Raw genomic sequence first — 25,786 nt, 5'->3', positions numbered from 1 at the left:
TATGACCAATGTGCGAGGGTGATGACATCAGAGCATCGTCCTATGGGCTTAGCCCCGGACAGGTACAACAGGTATTCACTCAGAGGGGGGTAGTTACCCATTTACATGTCAAAAAGCAACATACAGTAGGCGGGTGGGGGATGGTGAACGTTTACATTTCTCTACAGAATACATTTAATTTAAGGGGAGCAGTTACTGAGAAGTTACATTCGCAGAAATGTAAAGTGATCTATCTAAGTTCTATTCATATTCTTGACGGTAAGAGTTAGTATACAATAGAGTTAGAGTTAGTATACTTTAAAAGCCTTCTCCAAATCAAACCAAGATATCTTGGGTATTCACTCAGAGGGGGGTCGGTGAACCGGGCAGAGTTTTTCGCCGGTCAACGTGTGTGAAAGTTTAAAGTTCAATCTTCCTTATTGAGCTTTATAACAAATGAATAACGACTATATATTATAATAAAACTATATATTGAGCTTTAAAACAAATGAATAACGAATGAATAACGACTATATATTATAGGAAATGAATAACGACTATATATTATAATAAAACTATATATTATTATAAAACTACATATATAGTTATATAATAAAACGACTATATATTATAATAAAATAAACACCGGCTGTTGTTATGCCTGCTGTAACGTTTACTTACTCCGTTCTCCGCTTAAGTAATTATGCCGTTACAAGCTTCATAGTTGTATTTATCATCTAAATTTGCCGAAACAAGTTTAATATTCTGAAAGCCAAGACTTTGTTTATTTGAAATCAGATGAAAACAAACTGTAACGGACCCATATTATTAGTGCGAATGCTGTGCCACAGCATTCCACTATAGTACTTCAATTCTTTATTAGTGCGAATGCTGTGCCACAGCATTCCACTATAGTACTTCAATTTCTTTATTCTTCCCCTTATTTCACCAATACTTTGGCTCTCCATAACGTCAGCTTACTTTCAACTACAGAAACCATTCAAATATCAAACTATTCAGCCTGTTCAGGAATCGATGGGAAACCTTCAACTTTTTAAAAATATTTTATACTTTTTTAAATATTCAGCTTTTTAAACTCTTTTTTTTAACATTGAAGTCAATGGGAGATGCCTTAAAATCCTCTTTTCCTACACTTTGCGCCAAATGCTTCTCCTTCCTGATAATTTCAGCTAGACACTTCATTCTAACTTTCAAATGATCACAATACTTTCAGCTATAAAACTTGTTATTCAGATTCTTCATATCTTTTAAACTTTTTGAGATATTTAACTTAGTTTGGAGCTTGGTAGAGAGGCCTTTTTCAGATTTTAACATTAGTGTGGATGGAGCAGCTCGTTAAGTCTAGAGTGCTTTGATCTCAAAACAGAGTGCAGCAGTGCTCCCCAAAAAATGTTTTAAACTTGCCATAATTCCCAAACCCTACACTCCTCAGACATATTTTTTCATGAAAAACGTAGGAAAACCTCTCCTAGGTTGGAAAATTAAAAAAAATTAAGAAGAAATATTAATCAAAATGCCTCTTGAGGGCAGGAAGAGACAAAAAGTCCACCTAGCTCCCAATTGATTCCCATGTTAAATCTTTCCGGAACTTTCTTCAGAACAGAGAGAAGTACACTTTAGACAAACTGCTCGCATCTCCACATTTTACACACAAAACCAAAAAAAACAACATATATCAGTTCATTGGGGTTCCCTGATGCTCACGGTCAGGTAATTTTTTGATAGGAGCCATAGTTTTTTAACAGGTGGCAAAATTGTCAGATATAATCCTCAATGCATTCTTAATGGGACTCAGTGCTGCAGTTGGGAAATCGTCATAAGTCGTCACCATGGTAACCTTTCATCTCTGGGTTTACACACACAGGTGTTTGTAAACATTCATTCACTACTACTTACATTTAATATCTTTATTTAACTCCTTGAGCCTAATTTCAGCTGCAGGAACCATTCAAATATCAAACTATTCCGCCTTTTCAACACATGATGGGAAACTTTCAACTTTTTCAAAATATGTTATACTTTTTAAAACAATCAGCTTTTTAAAGTCTTTTTATAACATGGAAGTCATTGCAATGCATTTGAGCTGTAACAATTCTCACACACACACACACACACACACACACACACACACACACACACACACACACACACACACACACACACACAGACACATCAAGAGAAGAGAGGGCGATCAAGAGAAGTGAGAGAGGGTGATAGAAGAGTGATAGGGTGATCAAGAGAAGAGAGAGGGCGATCAAGAGGAGAGAGAGAGGGCAATCAAGAGGAGAGAGAGAGGGCGATCAAGAGGAGAGAGAGTGGGCGATCAAGAGGAGAGAGAGAGGGCGATCAAAAGGAGAGAGAGGGCGATCAAGAGGAGAGAGAGTGGGCGATCAAGAGGAGAGAGAGAGGGCGATCAAGAGGAGAGGGAGAGGGCGATCAAGAGGAGAGAGAGAGGGCGATCAAGAGGAGAGAGAGAGGGCGATCAAGAGGAGAGAGAGAGGGCGATCAAGAGAAGAGAGAGAGAGGGCGATCAAGAGAAGAGAGAGAGAGGGCGATCAAGAGGAGAGAGAGAGGGCGAGCAAGAGAAGAGAGAGAGAAGAGAGAGAGGGCGATCAAGAGAAGAGAGAGAGGGCGATCAAGAGAAGAGAGAGAGGGCGATCAAGAGGAGAGAGAGAGGGCGATCAAGAGGAGAGAGAGAGGGCGATCAAGAGAAGAGAGAGGGCGATCAAGAGAAGAGAGAGAGGGCGAGCAAGAGAAGAGAGAGAGGGCGATTAAGAGAAGAGAGAGAGGGCGATAGAAGATTGAGAGGGTGATCAAGAGAAGAGAGAGAGTAATGTAACCTCCTAATGTAATGTATTACTCCTATGAAAATGTTCAAAAAGTGCTCAAACTTCACATGTGTGCTAACAGTCCAGCCGTGAAGACATCTACGGGACAGTTTTGAGATTTCTTCAAATGCCGTTGCCATGGCAACACAATGCTCACCATGAAACACGGTTTTCTCATAACTTCAGTGAAAATGATCGAAATGGCCCAAAACTTCACAGGTTTGGTAACGATGCAGCCATCAACACATCTAAGCGTATTATGGGGTGTCATCAAATGCCGTTGCCATGGCGACAGATAATTCACCATCAAGTTAGTTCAAAAGTTTGCAGTTCAAATATTCTGCTGCTTTCCCAAGCCTTTTTACTTTCTTTTCTCATCTTAATACAAATTCATTCACTACTACTTACATCTGATATTTAACTCCTTCAGCCTATTTTTAGCTGCAGAAACCATTCAACTATTACATTATTCAGCTATTTCATTACATCAAGGCTATACATGTTTTTTTAAACCTTTTCTTTTAAATATTAAGCTTTTTCTGCATTTTTGTAGCTAAAAGCAGCTACCATTCAGCTAATAACATATTCAGCTTTTTCAGCTAAATTCAGCCACAAATGTTCACAGTTTACAGCATTCGCACGCATTTTCTGCAGGAAATGCATTTTCTAGTTCATATTCCGAGTCATAAAGACTTTATTTAAAATAAACATTTATAACTAGTTTAGGTTGTTTGAGAGGTACAGCTACCATTCTTTAATTAGATGTTTGATAAGTGCATGCAGATCACATAGTAAAACACGTACACAGATACATTATTTTGTATTTTTATTAAATTCGACAATGTCAATTTCACTTTCCACTATGTCCACCGTTGTTTTTCACAACCAATGGCAGAACTTTATTGAGGCCTGTAATTAGTCAACTACAGGTCTCTTGGGTCAGTCTTTTTCTTCCAAAAAGCTTGTGACAAGATGTTATTGCTCTTGGGGCATTAAAAAAACTAAGTCTTAGTTTGGCCATAGTTATTTAATATATAGCGCCATCTCCTGGTTAAACCCTGAAATTGGAGAATAGTGGGAGGGCCTAACATTCCTGGATACTGGTCTTTGGCAGGTCTTAGGCAGGTAACTGGCTGGCAGTAGGCAGGAAGCTGTATGCTGGCATCCAAAATAAGATGCCCCATCTGTAATGAAGACAAATGACAGAGCATTTTAGCAATCTCCAACCCAGTGGTTCTCAAACTTTTTTCAATAATGTACCCCCTTTGAAAAAAAATGTCAGCCAAGTACCCCCTGATCAGCGCAAAAACGATTTGTTAGGGACAAAAAGCCCATATAAAGAGGTACAGTACAGCGCTGCACCATCAGTGTCTGATTTATTAAAACAACAACCTTGTAACTGAGAAACACTTAAATGCTACATTTCAAATGTTTACCATCCATCACTAAATTCATGGCAAACCAATTTTAACATCATGCAATAACGCTAAGACGACATTAGTTGCATTGAACTGATCTTTTTAATAAGTTGTACTTACAATGTAGTGAGAAACATGGGCTTGTGCTTCACTGAGGATCTTTGTCATTCTCAGTGACAGGGAGGCAACTGCAGTTATTACACTTCGCGTTTTGAAATATGTACAACTCAAATAAAATAAAATAAATCAAAACAACTGTACATTAATTAAGTACATTTGACATTTAGCTTGAGCTGGCTTTAATACTTCCTTTATGGTATTCAAATTGGGCTCAAGTAGAACCTTTACCCATGTATTTAGCTAGTTCTGAAAGAATAATCAACATTGTGCATTGCAAGATAAAGCACTATAACACCTCTATCAGCTGACGCCAACAGGCAGGAGCATAGAACCATAACACCTCTATCAGCTGACGCCAACAGGCAGGAGCATAGAACCATAACACCTCTATCAGCTGACGCCAACAGGCAGGAACATAGAACCATAACACCTCTATCAGCTGACGCCAACAGGCAGGAGCATAGAACCATAACACCTCTATCAGCTGACGCCAACAGGCAGGAGCATAGAACCAGAACACCTCTATCAGCTGACGCCAACAGGCAGGAGCATAGAACCATAACACCTCTATCAGCTGACGCCAACAGGCAGGAGCATAGAACCATAACACCTCTATCAGCTGACGCCAACAGGCAGGAACATGGAACCATAACACCTCTATCAGCTGACGCCAACAGGCAGGAACATAGAACCATAACACCTCTATCAACTGACGCCAACAGGCAGGGACAGGGAGACAAAGATAGCACAGCAGCCCAAGGTTGCAGGCTACTCTGAAAAATATAAAATATAAATCATATACTGGTTTGTTTAACACCTTTGTGTTTGCCACAACATTCCATATTATGTTTTTTCATAGTTTTGATGTCTTCGGTATTAATCTACAATGTAAAAAATAATCGAAATAAATAAAAACCTTCGAAACCACAATTCTTTCTTAATGTTCTTCCAATGAAACTTGTTTTAGCATGAATTCAGTATCATTTCCCTTGAAATATGACAGCATCTCTGTTCTCTATCTAACCAACTCTATTTAAAAACTTTGCTCTTTCAACATCAAGGAGCAACATTTTCATCATGAATGTAAATAATTAGAAATCAAAACTCAGTTATCCTTTGTGTGTTCTCCGTTATGTTATGGAGTTCAAATGTTTTTTGGGTGTTTGTCACTGTGGTGGTAATGCTGCCCAGAGCTATTCAGGGACCATGTCTGAGGAGTCTCTTCTACCATTTCAGAGGAACTGTCTCTGTGTTGAGCATTAATGATTCACTAGGCAAGATACACATTAATGTAGGGTTGTAGAAGTATAAAGATGGCAGATTGTACTCTGAGGCCTTTACAATCCACTATAAATGTGATTATGCTAGAGAATAGATAAGGGACTTGTGTAAGAGATGAGCTTTCAGGCCACATCTGTCTTGATATTGATAGGGAGTTTGATTCAAACTGTGACTGGAGAATGGAGACAAACGGTGGCTGGAGGTTTTGGCTGGATATAATATAGACTGAGCAGTGATTGGAGATCGGGTTGCTCCTGAACAGTTAACAAATTAATTTAATTTCATGCATCAATTCATCTCATTCTATTATATTACTTCTTCTTTCGTGTAACGTCAGAGGTCCAACTCGGTGTCGTGTAGCCATGCCCGCATCTCTGGTCCTAAGTCGAAGAGGCTGGCTTCCGTGGGTGGTCTATATAAACGGCAGGTGGTGATTATGTGTTCGGCAGTCTGTTCAGGGTCACCGCACTTGCATGCAGCACTGTCTGCCAGGCCCCACTTCTTCATCGATGTTTTGAAGCGACCGACCCCAGTTCGTAGACGGTTTAGTGTGGTCCATTGCCGGCGTAGTAGGTCGTTTCCTCCTATGGCGCCATCTCCTGGGTCCCAGATGTAGCGATGTATGCAGGAGGGCCCGGCTATCTCCCACTCCTGCTTCCAAGCAGCCGCCAACCATGCATCTCTGGAGAGGTCCTCAGAGGTGGAATTGAGCATCTCTTGTGCTGCCTTGTTGTAGGGGAGGCGGGACTTGAGCCTACTTAGAGGGGCTGCTCTCGTTGTCGTGTTATGCAGGACGTGCCAGTCATGCTTTTGAGCTTTCCTGGCCAGGGCGAGGGTGGCAGCCTCCCGTCGGAGGCCGGCCCGAGCTATTCCCGCGAGGACTGGCAAGAGGGACACAAGGGTAGGCTTCAGGCATCCAGTTATAATCCGGAGGGCGTTGTTGATGACCACGTCAACCTTACTTGCATGAGGGCTTCTGCTCCAGGCTGGGGCGCAGTATTCCGACCAGGGCTTGGGTTGATAATCGCAGCGTCTTAGCGGAGGCTCCCTAGGTTTTTCTAGTGATGCGGCGGATCAGCGCGACCCTTGATGTTACCTTGGCCTTGACTTCTTCAAGGTGTTGTTTGAAGGACAGTGTCCGATCCAGACTCACACCGAGGTACTTCGGGGCTTGCTGGACCTCCAGACGTTTTTTATTGACGCGCACCTCAAGTTCCCTCCTAGCTTATCTGGTGCTAAGATGGTATGCCGCTGCTACTGTCTTTCCGATGTTGAGCTGTAGACGCCACCTTTGAAAGTATGCTACCAGGGTGCCCATGTCGTCGTTAAGGCCATCTTCCATTGCCTTCCATGTTGGTCATCTCAGCATGATGGCTAGATCGTCTCCATAGCCGTACTTTCTGGATGATGTGTCAGGTAGGTCGTGTACATATATGTTGAACAGCATCGGCGAGAGAACCGACCCCTGCGGAACACCGTTCCTCAGTCTTCTGAGCCTGCTGCGTTGGCCATTGCTGGTCTGGAGGACAAAGCTGCGGTTGGTAAGCGTCTCCATGATTAACTTAACCATATGCCGGTCTGGTATTGTCCTCAACAGCTTCAGGTAGAGTCCACGGTGCCAGACAGTGTCGTATGCGGCAGTCAGGTCCAGGTACACTACCCCAGCTTTCTCATTGTCCTGGAAGCTGTCTTCGATGTCCTGAGAGAGTAGTGTTACCTGGTGTACTGTTGACCTTCCACGACGAAAACCAGCTTGTTCCTGTGGAAGCTGTGAGTCCACCACTGGCTCGATGCGGCTATGGATCATCCTCTCCAAGATCTTGAATGGGACACAGAGCAGCGAGATGGGTCTGTATGACTTGGGGTCTTCCGCAGGTTTATTTGGCTTCGGCAGAGCTATGACGGAGGTGCGGCGCCAGGTCTTTGGGAGCTTTGACCTCTGGTAGCACGACGAGAAGAGTGCACAGAGCCAGCCAGATGTTGTTGTGCTCTGGTGGGTGACGAACTCCGGGTGGATGTTGTCGCGGCCCGGAGATTTGCCCGGCTTGAGCTTACTTATGGCCTCACTGAGTTAATCTGCTGTAAAGTCTCCCGAGAGGTTGGAATCAACACTGTCCGCTCCCAAGATGGAAGACACCTTGCGCGATGTCAGTCGGGCGAAGTCTTTGTCTGCGTCCGGGAAGCGGCCGTTCTTCAGGAGCTGGGATGCGATGGCATCTACTATTATATTACATAAGGATGCTTCAGAAGCCCTGTATGAGGATGGACAAAACGTTCAGCTGTTGTCCCCCCCCCCCCACACATTCCACTCGTTGTTCGTCCTTGTAAGTAGTCAAATGTGTTTGTGTTGCCTTCCTTGTTCACTTCTATGAAGGAGTCAGTTTTACTCTCCTGTGCTTTAAGTTGCAGGACTGAAAACCAAGAGTTACACTGAAGTCGGAAATCGGAAAGCTGGTAGTTCAATCCCCGGCCCCTGCAGTCAACATGTCTAAGTGTCCTTTGCAAGTCACTGATCCCCTTATTGCCCCCTATGCCGTGTCCAGCGGTGTGAACAGCAGTCTCTGCACACTATGACGTGATGCTCTCTAACGGTCGACCACACTGTGAACCTGCTGAGTCATTAACAATCAGATATTATCAGATACTCTAAACCAGGTCTCAATCTCAATCTCAATCTTTATTTATTTATATAGCACATTTAAAACAACCTTCAGTTGACCAAAGTGCTGTACAGGCAATAAATATTAAATAACACAATGGGAGTACAATAATAAAACAATAATTAAAAACATGATAAAAAGCACAATAACTAGAAAAATATTTAAGAAAACACATACAAATGTAAAAATGTAATGTTCAAATCGTATTAAAAGCCAGTGCAAAGAGGTGAGTTTTTAGCTGAGATTTAAAAAGTTCAATAGACTCAGCAGTCCGGATATGTACTGGGAGGCTGTTCCACAGTCTGGGAGCTGCAACACTGAAAGCCCTGTCACCTCGGGTTTTTTTCCTGCACCGAGGAACCACCAACATATTCTGCTGAGCTGATCGCAATGCTCTAGCTGGAGCATGGCGGTGCAACAACTCAGACAGGTAATGTGGTGCCAGTCCATGCAATGATTTAAAAACAACAAGTAAGTACTTGAACTGGATCCTGTAACTGACAGGAAGCCAATGAAGGTCTGCCAAAACGGGTGTGATGTGGTCATAACGTCTCTTCCCAGTAAGAAGGCCTAGAGGTCTAGACTTGTCTTCCAGTTTAAACAGTAAAGATACCTAATGACAGAGACGGTTGTGTAGTGCCGCTGCTCTTTTTCTCTGCAAGACATTTTCTACACAACCTAGGTAGAAATGATGTGCTGATGTGTGTGTTTCAGATGAACACACTGCACACTCTAAACCAGGTCCAGACTTGTCTTCCAGTTTAAACAGTAAAGATACCTAATGACAGAGGTGCAAGATGTTTTCATACCATTTCTACACAACCTAGGTAGAAAAACGAACTATAACGTTTTAACAGTTAAGCCAAGTTGAGCAAGCAGCAAAATCCCAAAGTACCGAGAATAATTGTACCGGGATGTATGTTATTTGGGACACACAAGTCTTTGGGAAAAACATGTGTGTGTGTGTGTGTGTGTGTGTGTGTGTGTGTGTGTGTGTGTGTGTGTGTGTGTGTGTGTGTGTGTGTGTGTGTGTGTGTGTGTGTGTGTGTGTGTGTGTGTGTGTGTGTGTGTGTGTGTGTGTGTGTGTGTGTGTGTGTGTGTGTGTGTGTGTGTGTGTGTGTGTGTGTGTGTGTGTGTGTGTGTGTGTGTCAGTCTGGGATGCATGCCTTTGTGTTGCAGTCCCCTCTCTTAGTAAGCTCTATAAACAACAGCCCATCATAGCCAACAGGATGTGAGTTCTGGAGCTCCCCCCGATGATGTGCTGATGTGTGTGTTTCAGATGAACACACTGCACACTGTTAAGAGTGTGACTGGCTGGTGACACACACCTACCTCAACACATCCAGTGGAGTCACTACTGTGTAGCCAGTCCTGCTTGCTGCTCTTTTTGTTTGCCCTAACCTATATTTAAATGAAAAGCATTGACGTGTTAGTCCATCTCTCAATGATCTGACGGAGCTTTAAGAACACCTCACAGGAAAATGATCTGTTGCAGTAGCAAACCAAACTACTGATCCTTCCTAGATCCTCCAGTTCTGACTCAGTCACCGCAGCTTCTTACCCGTGTGCCATCCATAACAAGCAGATAGATAATACAGATATGTCATCATGCATTAACTGTATTATTATTATGGTCTAAGGTTGGTGCACTTTAGCAAATAGGTGCTACAAAAGGGAAAAAACATAAACAAAGAAACCTAGGTGAACACAGCTGACCAGGAGGAGCAAACCCCTGAGGGTCTGAGTGTTGCCCACCATTGGATCAGCATTAAAAAAAAAGGGCTTTTTATAATTTCCTGTTGCTCCTCCACATTGCCTTTATAAATGACCCCTGAGTTGTTTATTTATTGTCTTATTATCATTATTATTTTTGTTGATATTATTATTATTTAGTTTTTATTATTATGTCTCCTTCCTTGTCTTCTCTCAAAACTGTGATCTGACTTTATATAAAAGCACCTCACATTTGTAATTTCCTGATAGAGGCTTAGACTGAAGTGATGAGGAATTTTTAGAAAATACAGCAGTTCTGTTCTAAACTAGCATCTCTTTCTTTCTCTACATCTCTCTCTCCCTCTGCTGTCGTGTCTCTTCTGTCTGTGGATTGGCTACAATGGGAAAATGAAATTAGGCCAAAAGTTGTATTTATTACCTCGAAAAGCCAGCAGTTGGTAACCGACCTGAGTGACGTGTCTCACTATTTCCTAAGCACCTCAGCCAGGTAGCCTACACAGTCCACAAGTGAGCGTTACAGAGACATGAAGCTTAACAGAGGAGGCTGAAATTAAACTGAGGGGGCTATGGCCCAAGCTACATTGCTAACTCCATGGTCAGCTACAAGCCGTGAAGAACACTGCGATCCTCTGCTGCTGGTTTGTTGGATGTTCCCAGAAACAGCAGCAAAAAGATTGGTGATGCAGCTCTAATTAATCATGCCCGAAAGTTATGGAACAAAATCCCTGTAGACATCAGGGAAGCCTGCTCGGTTGAAGTCCTTAAAAAAGTTCAAAACATATCTGTACAAATGAGCCTTTTAGGAAGCAAACTCCTGCTCTCTGCTGCACTCTGATGCACTTTAACCTGTCAGTTGATGTTGTATTATTATTATTATTATTATTATTATTATTTGCTGCCATTAATTCTATGTGTAATCACAATGTGAATTTGCACTAACTATGTGATTTAAATGTTCTGTGAGTATTTTAAAGGTCTCCTATCATGCATAATGCACTTTTTAATGTATTTTATACATAAATATGTGTCCCCGGTGTGTCAGAGAACTCACAAGGTGTACAATATTTGCAAAAAATTAAACCCTCTCTCTTTTCCTCCGTACCCACATCTCTAAAAACGGGGGTACAACGGAGCTGATCCAGATTTGCGTCCGATATGACGTAATATCGGAAATGTGGGCTGGCTTTACGCCCACGGCCCTATCAGAAACGTCACTATCAGAAACAATGCGCGACTGTTTTGGACATAATATAGTCTTTGTTTACATTAGCAAGCATCACTAACACTCAGAGCTAACCTGTACTGGAGAGAGAGTATGTGTAAAAAAGTAGGAAATCAAAAAAGGAACTCACTTTGTGGTAAACCGCAAGAAAAAACCATTTGAGCTCCAAACTATTTCAGAAATAATCCTTGATGTGGTTTTGAACATAACATGGCGTTTAATCATGGCAGCATTTAGCTGAGTATCCGGGTAGATACTCAGGTGTTTTTTTTTTTTAAAGCTACGGACCCAGAATCAGCACTTTAGTAACAGGGCTGAAATAGAGGGATATGAGGCATGGCTAGAATGGGTGATCTGTTTGGTATTTTGAGCAAAACACTTCATATGCGGCTTTCACACCAGCGCTTTTCCCTTTCTAGCTCCAAGCTAGAGCTTTTCTGGTTCAGCTCCGGTTTCCCTTTTCAGCTCCCGCTCTGTTCACACCGCCCAGAGCTGCCGCTGCTGCGTCATGACGTCACTGTTTACATCGCTGATTTTCTCCCCAACGGAGCTCACAACAACAACAACAACGGGGGACTGCGTCAGGTCGATGATCGTGTTGCTTTTAATCATACGAAGCCAGATTAAATTAAATAACGACTTCTCCAACCTTATACTTTTCTCCAGAGTGCCGTGGTTCATTGTTTATTAATGTGTTTCAGCGGCATTTACCGACCGCTGCAGTGCTGCTGCTCTTCCACGGGAGTGTATTCTCCCGTTAGCTCCGGGTTAGCTCACACGGCTCTAAAGTATTCACTGTCTGACTGTCACACAAGCAGCTGATACATATCCCCAGTTCCCCTTAAGTGAATGTGTGTCAGTCTGAATTGACGCTGTTTGGCATCACAACGCTGTTATGAAAGTTTCTCTGGTATAACATGGGTGATGTTAGCATAGCAACCGAAGCTAAACTGACTACTTGCTAAGCAGTTTTCTACAGGCACTTTTTACCGACGTATTTTTCATTATGATTCTACTTGTGATAGTCGGACATGACAACCTGTGCAGCCCATGTATTGATTCCATCCGATAGCTGCTATAATAACAAACAAAACGTCTGCCTGCTCTCCACAATGATCAATAACAGCGAACGGATGGTCAAAGTAAGGTACAAATAAACAGAATCACACGAAGCCTGGTTAGTGTTGCCTGACTTTATAAAGTGTGTTTTTTTGTGTGTGGTTACCTTCTAGTCACTTTGCTCAGCGCTACTGCTTGTAGGCAGGCATGACGAGACTCTTCAGTCGACCCATGTTCAGGGGAGGTGGGTTTAGTTTCCTGCACGCCTCGACGTAAGAGAGACGTAAGCGACGCCGCGTCATAGCTCCGAAGCTCTTGCCTCTAGACCAGGGGTCGGCAACCCCTGGCACGCGTGCCACCAATGGCACGCGGCACCGTAACCAGTGGCACACTAGGAATAAGTGGAATAAGTGTACAAAATATTTATTTTATTTTCGGATCCTGAACGAGACCAGAGCGCGTCTCCCCGTTACCTGCAGAAGGAAGCCATGCACGCAACGCAGCCCCGCTCTCTTTAACTCCAGGCGACTTTCTTCCGCTTTCCTCCGTAATGCAGTGCTGATAGTTTCACCACAGAGGAAAGCACTTCACAAATTGCAGTACCCATAAGGAGCTGTAAAAATGCCGCAGTTTTTGCGTGGCGATCGATATCGGCCGATACTCACTCTCTGCCGATCGATCAGTGCTCTCTAAAAAGGCCGATCGCGAGACGTAACATACATGACACTTTTCTCTGTGTGCGGCTAAACAAGCTCGCCAAAATGGCTTCACCAGTCTGGCAGTATTTTACGGTGTCCGAAAATGACAATAAAATAGCGGTTTGCAACGTGTGTGAAGCAGAAATCCTGCAGCTCCACCCGCTGTGACGGACCGGTGAGAGGAGCAAAACACACAAGAGTTAGACCTAACACACTTAGCTATTTTATCTACCTTTGGAACTAGTTATACATATATGTATTCTTCACTGTCACTCATTACTGGATCAGTGAGCTGCATGAGATACTGACAGGCTGTCAGGAGAGAGAGAGGGGGAGAGAGGAAAAGAGAGCGCTTCCGCTCATTTCTCCCGTGTTATTATCCAAAGTTAATGTAAACTTGAATAATGTACTTCATTTGAATGTAATAATTATGTTGGTTGTTGTTTGTGGAAGCGCCAGTGAATGAGCCCCATTAACTGAGTTTTAAACATCACTTTTCACGAGTGTTTTCGTCGAGCTCTTAACCCCCTCCATTGGTATGGATCAAGATTGTCTTGTGTTGTACTGATAAGAAATCGGAGCAGAATTCTTTCTAGTGATTTCATAATCACTGATGTGAGGGCTATTGGTCTGTAGTCCTTATGTTCTTTTGGGCATGGAATTCTGGGCAGCGGTTTGATGTGTGAAGTTTTCCATGACAGAGGGATGGTGTGCGTGTCAATAGAAGCCTGAAAGATGGGTTGCCACACTGGAGCCAGCTCAGTAGCAACGTTTTTCAGCAGAAAACCGCTGCACCCATCTGGCCCAGCCGCTTTCTTGGTGTTGGTGTACTGAAATGTTTTTCTGACCTCTTCGACACTGATGGTCATTTTGTCAGAGGAAGCAGGTATTATGGTTTCGAGCATTTCAGTGCACTTTGCAGAATTATCCAGTGACTCGAAACGGGTAAAGAACGTGTTTAGTTCATTAGCAAAACAAAATTCATTGTTCGTCACAATAGGTTTAGCTGAGGATGACATTCCTGTCATGGTTTTCATGGTGTCCCATACCTTTTGGGGGTTTTTGGCTTTAAAAGCATTTTCCAAAAGCTCTCTGTGTGCTCTTTGATTCCCTCAATTTGACTTTCAGTTCTTTCTCTGTCTGTTTAAGTGCTCCATAGTCTTTGTTTTTGAAAGCTATTTTCCTGGTATTTATAACGGTTTTAATGTCCTTAGTCACATAAGATTTATTATTTGGATAGATTTGTATTTCTTTAGTGGGAACAACTAGTTCTACACAGAAGTTGATATAGTCATTGGTAACAGTAGTTATTTCATCTCGTGAACCTTCCTGAAAAATGTCCCAATCTGTCCAATCCAAACAGGCTTTCAACTGTTCCCTACTTTCATTTGTCCATGTCCTTATTACTTTCTTTTCCGGTTTACTTCTCTTCAGTTTGGTCTTATACACTGGTATGATATTCACAACATTATGATCAGAGTTCAGTATTGGTGGTCTACATTTAGTCACATAGGCTCCTTTAACATTTACGAAGCATTTGTCCAGGACATTGTGTTTTCTGGTGTGATCCTTAACATACTGTTGGAACCCAGGTAACACAGTCTCTAGGCGACATTGGTTCATGTCCCCGAGCACTATTGCCGGTGCATCGGGGTGGCTGAGTTGCAGCTCGTGAACACAGTCAGCGATGGAGCCGGCCGCCAGTGACGCTCTGCCGCTGGGAGGCACGTAAACAACAAACAGTAAAATACACCGAATTCTCTAGGCAGATAGAAGGGTCTTAACGTCATGCCGAGAATTTCTACGTTGGGATCACAGGTTTTACATTTTACTGACTATGATCGGCACCACAGATCATTAATATACACACAAATACCGCCTCCTCCGGTTTTCCCCGAGTTCACATCCCTGTCTGCTCGAACAAGGGTGAATCCGGGTACTTCAAAGAGAGATTCAGGCATCGTAGATTGTAGCCAACTTTCTGTGAAACATAGTAAAGAGGTCTCACGAAATTCATGACAGTACATTGTGTATATCCTTAGTGTGTCCACTTTGTTGCTCAATGAGCGCAGATTTGTCAGAATGATGGATGGAAGTGGTGGCCGGCTGAATCTCCGCCGTAGGCGATTCCGAACGCCTCCCCTCCTTCCTCGTCTCTTTTCCTGATGTTTCTAAGCAGCTCCCGAGGGATGTCATCCAATAACGAAGAGCACAGGTGGCTTGGTGTATAGGAGGCCGATCGCATTGTAGCTCCAGCATAGCCTCACGGCTGTAGCAGCGTAGAGGCCGGGGCTCCTCGCCATACCTGTTCGTGTTGTGGCTCAGGTGTGTTTTGAAAAGTTGTATGGCCAGACATGGTCCGCAGAAGGCAAAAGTAATCCACAGGATCAAAAGCATGGTTTCTCAAAAAGGATGTTTCATACAGACAAACAACGTTTAGAAAAGAATTAGCCCAAAACAAACAAACAAAAAACAAAACACAAGACGGGCGGAGCAAATGAGACGCGGTGCGCAGCCGAGCAGCGCACTTCACGCAACCGGATGCCGAATCACATGAGCGGAACAGCCCGAAGAAATAATCCTCACATCTGTACACCAGTTGTTATTAGTCATTACACACACACCGCCACCTTTACTTTTCCCCGAGTTAACTGTCCGGTCCCAGTTCTAGTCAATTCAAATGATCCTTGACTTATTAAAGGTGATATTTACCTGCTGTTTGTTCGTATATATATAAGTAAAATAGCACCCATTACTACTATAAAGTTGTGAACTTAATATGAACACACACATTAATGTCATGAGATGAGCTTGGTATTTGTTAATGTTTAATCTCATGTAAGACTGTTAGAAGTTTATGACATAGAGTCCTGAGTGCTAAATGTTAAACATTAATACCGAGACTCTTTCTCTTGGTTTATAAAGTCCACTCCTTCCTCAGCACATAAACGAAAACACAACTTAGTGACTTTTTATTTATTTCAATCAGAAAGAGATATACGGGCTGACCAAATAACGTCTCCTTTAATTGATCTTTTGTGTATCATGTAACCCTCTAAAACACACGTCGTGAACTTACTGTCACTACCCGATTTGCATTGCGCATGTGCGAGATGGTCCGCCATATTGGACAACTACATACGGCAACCCAAATAGGACACAAGACGTCTAGACGGCAGTAATATCGCTATGTTACAGAAGTAAACAAAGGAGTCCAATGGTGTTTCTGGCGCAGGGGGGGGGTGTGGGAGAGGAACTTTGAGATTTTAGCCTTTGTAGACTAGTTCCATGCACAACAACCTAAATAACACACTACTACAGGAAAGGGAAAACCCCAAAAGCATAATAGAGCCCTTTTTAGTTTAAATAGCTTAGTAGCACACTGACAGGTTACTTAAATTCAGTCTCTAGGTTAACTAAACTAAGGTTGTTTCATTTGACCTTATATCACTGTGGACAAGTTTCTACCCTTCTGGTAGTGAGAGTTATTATAAACTGTCGACATGAGCTTTAGTAAGCAGTCCGACCGGTTGACCTGCTTCTGTAGTTTTGGTAGTCATAACAGAGCTAGCAAGACAAAACAAGAGTTATGAAAAATGAAGATAACAGGTCATGAGTTACAATAAAGTCATTCCTGAACTCTAATCATCTCTGCAGCTCCCCTTTGTAATAAAATAATCTATTGCACCCATGGTGTTCACTCTGGGCATCAATGTTGCCGCCTGGGGTGAGTATTGTGAGTCTAATCTAGAGAACCCAACAGGAGTAAGGAGAAAACTCAATCGTAATTCAAGTGTATTGCATGCATGTAAATACATAATTGAACACTGTAATACCTCCCCACACCTTATCCTTTTTGTGTGAGCATTGTCTTTCTACTGTATTGCATTCTTTCTTGTTATGTTTGTCATTAAACATTTATAATTTAATCTAAATGATTAAAAAAGATAAAGGCATGCATGGGGATTTATGTTTGAGAATGCAGGCTCCATATTAAGAGATGTCAACTGTTTACTGTGAAGCACTTTGGACTGCACTTCTTGTATGAAAGGTGCTATACAAATAAAGCTTATTATTATTATTATGAATTATGTTCATGGTATTGAAGGGACATTTTCCTCAGTGCAACAGTGTGGATAACTCATGTGGTTTGACCAGATTTAGAAGCAATGGACCGCACAGAGGAATGATCATTTATATATCAGGCTCTTGAAACTCTATCCATCTATGATTTTTTTCAGGGCGTCACTGTGACATTCATCAGATGACTGGAAACTACATGTGGGACGAATCCTCCAATAAGGAGTTTTTGATTGGGACAAACCCCGACAGCCTGATGCCTCTGTGGTGGGACGGGTCAGAGCCGCTGTGGGTCACCCTGCAGAAGCTGGGAAAGAAGGTGTTCATGTACTACTGGCCTGGTGAGCACACACATGAACCTGAACTCAAGTTGTATGAAGAGACAGAACATTGGCATTTTGCAAACTGAAAAGGCAAAGGACCTACTAGTTTATATCTACACAAAGTGTTCAGCTGCATTCTTCTGTTGTGCATCTCATGCTCTCTGTCTTAACAGATACATTCCTGCATTGTTTTCATCTTCTACTTTTAAAAGTTGTGCCTGCTTTGAGAAAATGGTTCTAATAGTTCCAATTGACAGACTTATCACTACACACAGAATCCAACTATTCTGCTATGGCCTAAACATGTGTGAACGTTGGAGAAAGTTTGAAGTTGTTGTGAGAACTAACTTTAGTGTGCTACTGTTTGCAAGGCAACTATCCCTAAAAGCAGTTTGTAAATATAACAGTGATCTCACTTGTCCTCAGGCTGCGACGTGGAGATCCTGAGTGTCCGTCCATCATTCTGTGAGAAAAACGTCTACGATCCATCGGAGAAAAACCTCACAGACTCTATAGAGAATGCTCTCAATGTCATCAGGTAACCACCAAATGATGCTTTGTGACTCCTTGCTTATTTAGAATGATTATTTCTATGACTTCTTTCAGAATGAAACATGAAAGCGCACTCAGCTTGACTCTTGACCGCCATGCCAGTAAAAGTGTTCTAAGTTGGAAAAAGTAGCATAAGCAGGGCCGTCCCTCCCTACAGCCAGATCACGCAGACTGTGTGGGGCCTCACCTCGCGGAGGGGGCCTCACCTCGCGGAGGGGGCCTCATCTTGCGGAGGGGGCCTCATCTTGCGGAGGGAGCCTCAACTGAGCCGCAAATACGGCGCACCTATGCGCTTAAGCAGCGCAATTAGTGTGGCACGGCATGGTTTTGCCGCTGCGAGGCTCCACTAGCACCCCCCCCCCCCCCATCGACGCTCGCGAAACAGAGGGCGTTATCATATAACTTTGCGTGGGGCCTCAAGTTGGCCAGGGACGGCCCTGAGCATAAGGCAGCCATTTTATAACCACACGTTTTAATCATCAGACGTAGAGATCTGAAGTGAAACCATAACTTCATGTTCTGTTTTACCCACCAGCATTACAACAATCTGTAGCTCAGGGTGCTGATCTGCAAATCAGGGGCTCAGCAGTTTGACCCCCCCCTCAGCAGTGTAAAGATAGATAGATACTTGATTGATCCCAAATTGGTAAATGATTTAGTTACAGTAGCAGCAGTTTGTTCAAGGCATTCAAAAACGTTAAAGGTGGAAAAACAATAAACAGCAACATATCTACATTAAAGGACATGAACCACAAATAATCGTGTTTATATAATGTTCTAGTAGTTTTCAAAATCCCAAATGACTCCTGAAGGCATGTCTATGGGATTGAAGCGTCAGTTAAGAACAATGTCATTCATCATTTGTCAACCAATAACTAAAATGACAAGCTTGCGACATAGCCTTTCTCAACAGCATTTTTGGGGTTCTCTTCATACATTAAGATAAGTATGATAATTCATTTGATTATTACAGTTTAGACAATGCTTATATTTTGAGTGACCCTAACAAACAGCATTTAGTATCAGCCCTTGGTGTTTACAGGCCTAACTCGACAGAAGAGAGTTCATGAGTTTAGAGATACACATATTTCAGCCATGTCTGTGAAAACATAGGGAGACATGAGGAACTATACTTAGCCTCCATGAAAAAACGTGACGGTACTGTAGGCTCTGTCAAACGACAGTTAGGTGCGTTCACTCTATCCAGTACACATTCAGTCTGGCCAAAGCTCTACTAAAGTGCTGGTGTTGTGAAATCCTCAGTAATTACAGCAGGACAGAGTGAATGATTGTCTGAGGAGAGGTTCTGTCATCCAATAGCTCTAATGTGACAGCAACAATATGATTTTACAATCATGTAACAAAATAAAAAAAATAAAATTGTAAAGTAAAAGAGAGTGTGTGTGTGTGTGTGTGTGTGTGTGTGTGTGTGTGTGTGTGTGTGTGTGTGTGTGTAGGTCAGGCCAGGCGGGTATGACAGCGATATATTATGAGAAAATCGATGTGGAGGGCCATCACTTCGGCCCAGACTCTCCTCAGGTCAGAACAGCTGTGCAACAACTGGATCTTGCTATTCAGACCCTCAACAGGAAAATAAAAGTGAGTCATTTCCTCCTATTTGAATCACAAATACAGCTCCCGTCGTGCAGTCTCATTTCATCTGAGTCTGTTGCTTGTGATGTTCCTCCAGGAGAAGAACCTGGTGAACCAGCTGAACATCATCCTGTTTTCTGACCACGGTATGACGAAGATCAAGTGGATGGAGAAGGTCATCGAGCTGGACCAGTACATCAACATGTCCTCCATCGCTAAGATGATGGACAGAGGGCCGGTGGTCAGTCTGTGGCCCCAAGATAACATGTACCAAGAGGTGAGGCTGTGTTCTCTGCTGAGGGGCCAGGCAGGGCCCATGTTCTAATGACAGCTGTAGTGAGGGGCTGGCAGAGGGCCTGTGGGGGGGGGCTGCAGGTAGAGGAGCTGCTGAGTCCAGTGAACAGAGACGTTGTAAGTAGAGGATACATTTTACCAAAGAGTCTGCACACATACATTATAGAGAGGTGCCAGAGGCTGCCTGGCATTTTGAACCTGCTTAAGGGCACCTCAGCAGAGCCAAGGAGGTGAACTGGCACCTCTCCAGCAGTCAGTCCACACTCAGTATTTTTGGTCCGAAGGGAGATGAACCGACAACCCTTCGGTTCAAAGGCCTAGTCCTTACAGACTGAGCCACAACCCCCCAACTGCCCCCCCACTGGTCTCTGCATTTGACCCATCCTAGTGTTAGGAGCAGTGTAAGGAACCGTGCCTTGCTCAGGGACACCTCGGTAGCACCTTAAGCCAGACGGCTCCATCTCACCTCCCCTCATGAACAAGACCCTGAGATACTTGAACTGCTTAATTTCAGCAACTCAGAAATAATAACCCCCCGAAAGACCAAGTGCTACTGAGGTTTCCCTGAGCAAGACACAGTTCCTTACATAGTGGCAGCCCACTGCTCCTAACACTATGATCAAATGCAGAACGTACATTTCCCCTCTGTAGGACTATTAAGTGTATATTCATAGATACTGCCTCCCCCAACCTCGGAGAGACTCCTGCAGCCAACCTCAATAGATCAGAAATACATTAACTGTGTGTGTGTGTGTGTGTGTGTGTGTGTGTGTGTGTGTGTGTGTGTGTGTGTGTGTGTGTGTGTGTGTGTGTGTGTGTGTGTGCGTGTGCGTGCGCGTGCGTGTGCGTGCGTGTGTATGTATGTGCCAGGTGCATGCTGCATTGTCTCAGGTCCACAACATGCGAGTCTATGGCAGACAGGAGATCCCTGATCGTTTCCACTTCAAAGGAGGGAGGTTCGTCGCCCCCCTGACCCTGGTGGCTGAGCCGGGCTGGTTCATCATTCAGGTAACTTCACTTGTTTTTCACTTGGAAAAAGTTCTCACTTCTTTTCACCTGTGGATTTTTTTAATTGGAGAAACTGCATTTGAGGTGAATGCAAAGATGAGAGGGGGGACAGAGCATGTTGAGACGTGTCTGAAGGAGTAAAAGAGCTGCATCGTGCTTATCCACTGTTTATCAAGACTTTTCATCCTTTGTTTCTTATTCATCTAATGCAAGTGTAGGTTGGTAGCATGATCCACTGTTTTCTCACTGCTCCACTGATCCACTGATCTACAGGTGGGAAAGAGAAAGACTGCAAGCTAGTCAACATGGATGTAATCAAAGGATTTAGAATAAATAAAAACAGCTTTGCAGATGTTTTATGCGGAAGGAAATGCATTAAACACAGGTTAGAGCTCTAACCGACAATGCATTAAAGTAACAACAAATGTGATCATTACTTTTGTTAGTGTACAAGAGAAACCTCGTGGACCCATTTAAGCGAGTCCTTTGTTGACCTTGGAAAGTAAGATCCATTTAGTGGCAGCCGTCAAAAGTCCACCAAACCTGACCCTACTTTGTTCTCTCTTCAGTATGAATGGGTGTTTGTGTTGATGTTCTTGTTGTGTGTCTTCAGAACAAGGCCATGCTCCCGTACTGGAAAAACGACACCGGGGAGGCCTCAGCATGGCAAAATGGTTGGCATGGATACGACAATGAGTTCCTCGACATGAGAGGCTTTTTCTTGGCTTCAGGACCTGGTAACAAACATTTATATAGTTCAATAAGTGCATGTTTTATTATGATTGTTTCAGACCTGTGCTCTCTCAAGCTGACGCACACACTTCTCTCCTCTGGGGCCTCTTCTCTTTAACATCTACATGCTACCACTGGCTCAGATAATAAAACAACAAAAGAAGTTACCATAGCTATGCGGATTAAACATTTACATAACCATTTCACCAGGAGACTATGCTCCAATTCAAACACTGAGTAGGTGCATTGAACAAATCAATGACTGGATGTGTCAGAACTTTCTCCAATTAAACAAAGATAAAACTGAGGTAATGATTTTTGGAGCCAAGGCAGAACGAATAAAAGTTAGCGCTGAGCTTCAGTCTGCAATGTTCAAAACAACAGATAGAGCCAGAAATCTAGGTGTAGTCATGGACTCTGACCTGAGTTTCAACAGTCACATTAAAACAGTTACTAAGTCAGCCTACTATCACCTAAAGAAGCAAAGCAGGATTTGGAAAAACTTGTCCATGCTTTTATCTTCAGTAGACTGGACTACTGTAATAGTGTCTTTACAGGTCTCACTAAAAAATCTATTAGAAAGCTGCAGCTAATTCAGAACGCTGCTGCTCGAGTCCTCACTAACACTAAGAAAGTGGATCAGTTCAGTTCTGATGTCTTTACACTGGTTCCTCACTGACACTAAGAAAGTGGATCAGTCCAGTTCTGAAGTCTTTACACTGGTTCCTCACTAACACTAAGAAAGTAGATCAGTCCAGTTCTGAAGTCTTTACACTGGTTCCTCACTAACACTAAGAAAGTGGATCAGTCCAGTTCTGAAGTCTTTACACTGGCTCCTCACTAACACTAAGAAAGTGGATCAGTCCAGTTCTGAAGTCTTTACACTGGTTCCTCACTAACACTAAGAAAGTGGATCAGTCCAGTTCTGAAGTCTTTACACTGGTTCCTCACTGACACTAAGAAAGTGGATCAGTCCAGTTCTGAAGTCTTTACACTGGTTCCTCACTAACACTAAGAAAGTGGATCAGTCCAGTTCTGAAGTCTTTACACTGGTTCCTCACTAACACTAAGAAAGTGGATCAGTCCTGTTCTGAAGTCTTTACACTGGTTCCTCACTAACACTAAGAAAGTGGATCAGTCCAGTTCTGAAGTCTTTACACTGGTTCCTCACTGACACTAAGAAAGTGGATCAGTCCAGTTCTGAAGTCTTTACACTGGTTCCTCACTAACACTAAGAAAGTGGATCAGTCCAGTTCTGAAGTCTTTACACTGGTTCCTCACTAACACTAAGAAAGTGGATCAGTCCTGTTCTGAAGTCTTTACACTGGTTCCTCACTAACACTAAGAAAGTGGATCAGTCCAGTTCTGAAGTCTTTACACTGGTTCCTCACTAACACTAAGAAAGTGGATCAGTCCAGTTCTGAAGTCTTTACACTGGTTCCTCACTAACACTAAGAAAGTGGATCAGTCCAGTTCTGAAGTCTTTACACTGGTTCCTCACTAACACTAAGAAAGTGGATCAGTCCAGTTCTGAAGTCTTTACACTGGTTCCTCACTAAGACTAATAAAGTGGATTAGTCCAGTTCTGAAGTCTTTACACTGGTTCCTCACTGACACTAAGAAAGTGGATCAGTCCAGTTCTGAAGTCTTTACACTGGTTCCTCACTAACACTAAGAAAGTGGATCAGTCCAGTTCTGAAGTCTTTACACTGGTTCCTCACTAACACTAAGAAAGTGGATCAGTCCAGTTCTGAAGTCTTTACACTGGTTCCTCACTAACACTAAGAAAGTGGATCAGTCCAGTTCTGAAGTCTTTACACTGGTTCCTCACTAACACTAAGAAAGTGGATCAGTCCAGTTCTGAAGTCTTTACACTGGTTCCTCACTAACACTAAGAAAGTGGATCAGTCCAGTTCTGAAGTCTTTACACTGGTTCCTCACTAACACTAAGAAAGTGGATCAGTCCAGTTCTGAAGTCTTTACACTGGTTCCTCACTAACACTAAGAAAGTGGATCAGTCCAGTTCTGAAGTCTTTACACTGGTTCCTCACTAACACTAAGAAAGTGGATCAGTCCAGTTCTGAAGTCTTTACACTGGTTCCTCACTAACACTAAGAAAGTGGATCAGTCCAGTTCTGAAGTCTTTACACTGGTTCCTCACTAACACTAAGAAAGTGGATCAGTCCAGTTCTGAAGTCTTTACACTGGTTCCTCACTAACACTAAGAAAGTGGATCAGTCCAGTTCTGAAGTTTTACACTGGTTCCTCACTAACACTAAGAAAGTGGATCAGTCCAGTTCTGAAGTCTTTACACTGGTTCCTCACTAACACTAAGAAAGTGGATCAGTCCAGTTCTGAAGTCCTTACACTGGTTCCTCACTAACACTAAGAAAGTGGATCAGTCCAGTTCTGAAGTCCTTACACTGGTTCCTCACTAACACTAAGAAAGTGGATCAGTCCAGTTCTGAAGTCTTTACACTGGTTCCTCACTAACACTAAGAAAGTGGATCAGTCCAGTTCTGAAGTCCTTACACTGGTTCCTCACTAACACTAAGAAAGTGGATCAGTCCAGTTCTGATGTCTTTACACTGGTTCCTCACTAACACTAAGAAAGTGGATCAGTCCAGTTCTGAAGTCTTTACACTGGTTCCTCACTAACACTAAGAAAGTGGATCAGTCCAGTTCTGAAGTCTTTACACTGGTTCCTCACTAACACTAAGAAAGTGGATCAGTCCAGTTCTGAAGTCTTTACACTGGTTCCTCACTAACACTAAGAAAGTGGATCAGTCCAGTTCTGAAGTCTTTACACTGGTTCCTCACTAACACTAAGAAAGTGGATCAGTCCAGTTCTGAAGTCTTTACACTGGTTCCTCACTAACACTAAGAAAGTGGATCAGTCCAGTTCTGAAGTCTTTACACTGGTTCCTCACTAACACTAAGAAAGTGGATCAGTCCAGTTCTGAAGTCCTTACACTGGTTCCTCACTAACACTAAGAAAGTGGATCAGTCCAGTTCTGAAGTCCTTACACTGGTTCCTCACTAACACTAAGAAAGTGGATCAGTCCAGTTCTGAAGTCTTTACACTGGTTCCTCACTAACACTAAGAAAGTGGATCAGTCCAGTTCTGAAGTCTTTACACTGGTTCCTCACTAACACTAAGAAAGTGGATCAGTCCAGTTCTGAAGTCTTTACACTGGCTTCCTGCGTGTCAAAGAACTGATTTCCAAATACTGCTGCTGGCTTAAAAAGCATTGAATGGTTTAGGCCCAAAATACATTTCTGATCTCCTGCTACACCTACACAGGTGCTATATCAATGAACTTGCCTTGCCTAAAGCAGGCTGTAAAGATGCTTCAGTAAAGTGTAGCAGACTGGACCAAAACACAGGTCAGAACTGTGCAGGAGAAATGACTCCGCCCTGTCGGTGTGTCTATTTGTGGGAAAGTGAAATGTTGTAAATTGTTATATTATAATATTCATTTGACATAAATCTGGTTACTTCCTTTCACCCAGACTTCAAGCGGAATGTTCGAGCGGCTCCGATCCGGGTGGTGGACGTCTACAACGTGATGTGCTGGACGTTGGGAGTGAAACCGTTGCCCAATAATGGGTCCTGGTCTCGGGTGGAGTACTTCCTGAACGGCTCTGAGGGTCCATCCCAGCCCATGACCCTTTGCTGTATGGGGCTGTTAGGAATACTGCTTGCACTTTGGAACTAAGGCATTAAACAGTTCAGCGCTTATGGCATCTGATTGTAGCTAGAAAATGATCTGCTAGAAAGAGTTAGAACATGAAACCGTGTAGAGGTTAATGCATCTCAAAGGGAGGGGAAAGAAAGTGGCTTGAATATCTTTGATATGGTTAGAGCATTTTTAAGGACCAAGAAGCCTTAAAGGGCCTTTAAAGTTTTCCAGAACCACATCCCAACTAATGAAATGGACTGGGAAAAAAGAAAAACCTTACATGCCTCCAACACCTCAGAGAGGACTTCCATTCTAAACTCGGAGGTCCTCTCCCTCCCCAACTCTCCATGTCTGATCCAAATTGCATCCTAATGATTACCTGATCATTTTCTGCATACTTTCCTGGAAAGAACTGTTATTTGGAACTAATTATGGGGAGATTATAGAGTCAAATAAACACTCCCTCTGCTGTAACACTGTAAATGTCCCCTCTGTGATTCT

General features: G+C 43.0%; 1 protein-coding gene across 1 annotated transcript in view; it reads left to right on the top strand.

Annotated features, from left to right (window-relative positions):
- Positions 1-25,786, top strand: part of enpp6 (ectonucleotide pyrophosphatase/phosphodiesterase 6) — a 39,343-nt gene that overhangs the window by 13,041 nt on the left and 516 nt on the right. The window contains exons 2-8 of the mRNA XM_034133864.1: positions 17,262-17,441; positions 17,850-17,961; positions 19,433-19,574; positions 19,666-19,845; positions 20,733-20,870; positions 21,484-21,607; positions 25,116-25,786. The exon at positions 25,116-25,786 is cut by the window's right edge and continues 516 nt beyond it. Of these exons, the coding sequence (XP_033989755.1) occupies positions 17,262-17,441; positions 17,850-17,961; positions 19,433-19,574; positions 19,666-19,845; positions 20,733-20,870; positions 21,484-21,607; positions 25,116-25,321 (1,082 nt within the window). The 3' untranslated portion in view covers positions 25,322-25,786. The remainder of the gene's footprint in view (positions 1-17,261; positions 17,442-17,849; positions 17,962-19,432; positions 19,575-19,665; positions 19,846-20,732; positions 20,871-21,483; positions 21,608-25,115) is intronic.

The sequence above is a fragment of the Trematomus bernacchii genome, unplaced genomic scaffold (genome assembly GCF_902827165.1).
Source record: "Trematomus bernacchii unplaced genomic scaffold, fTreBer1.1, whole genome shotgun sequence".
NCBI lineage: Eukaryota > Metazoa > Chordata > Actinopteri > Perciformes > Nototheniidae > Trematomus > Trematomus bernacchii.
The sequence above is the reverse complement of the archived record's forward strand: the minus strand, read 5'-3'. Positions and strand labels throughout refer to the sequence as shown.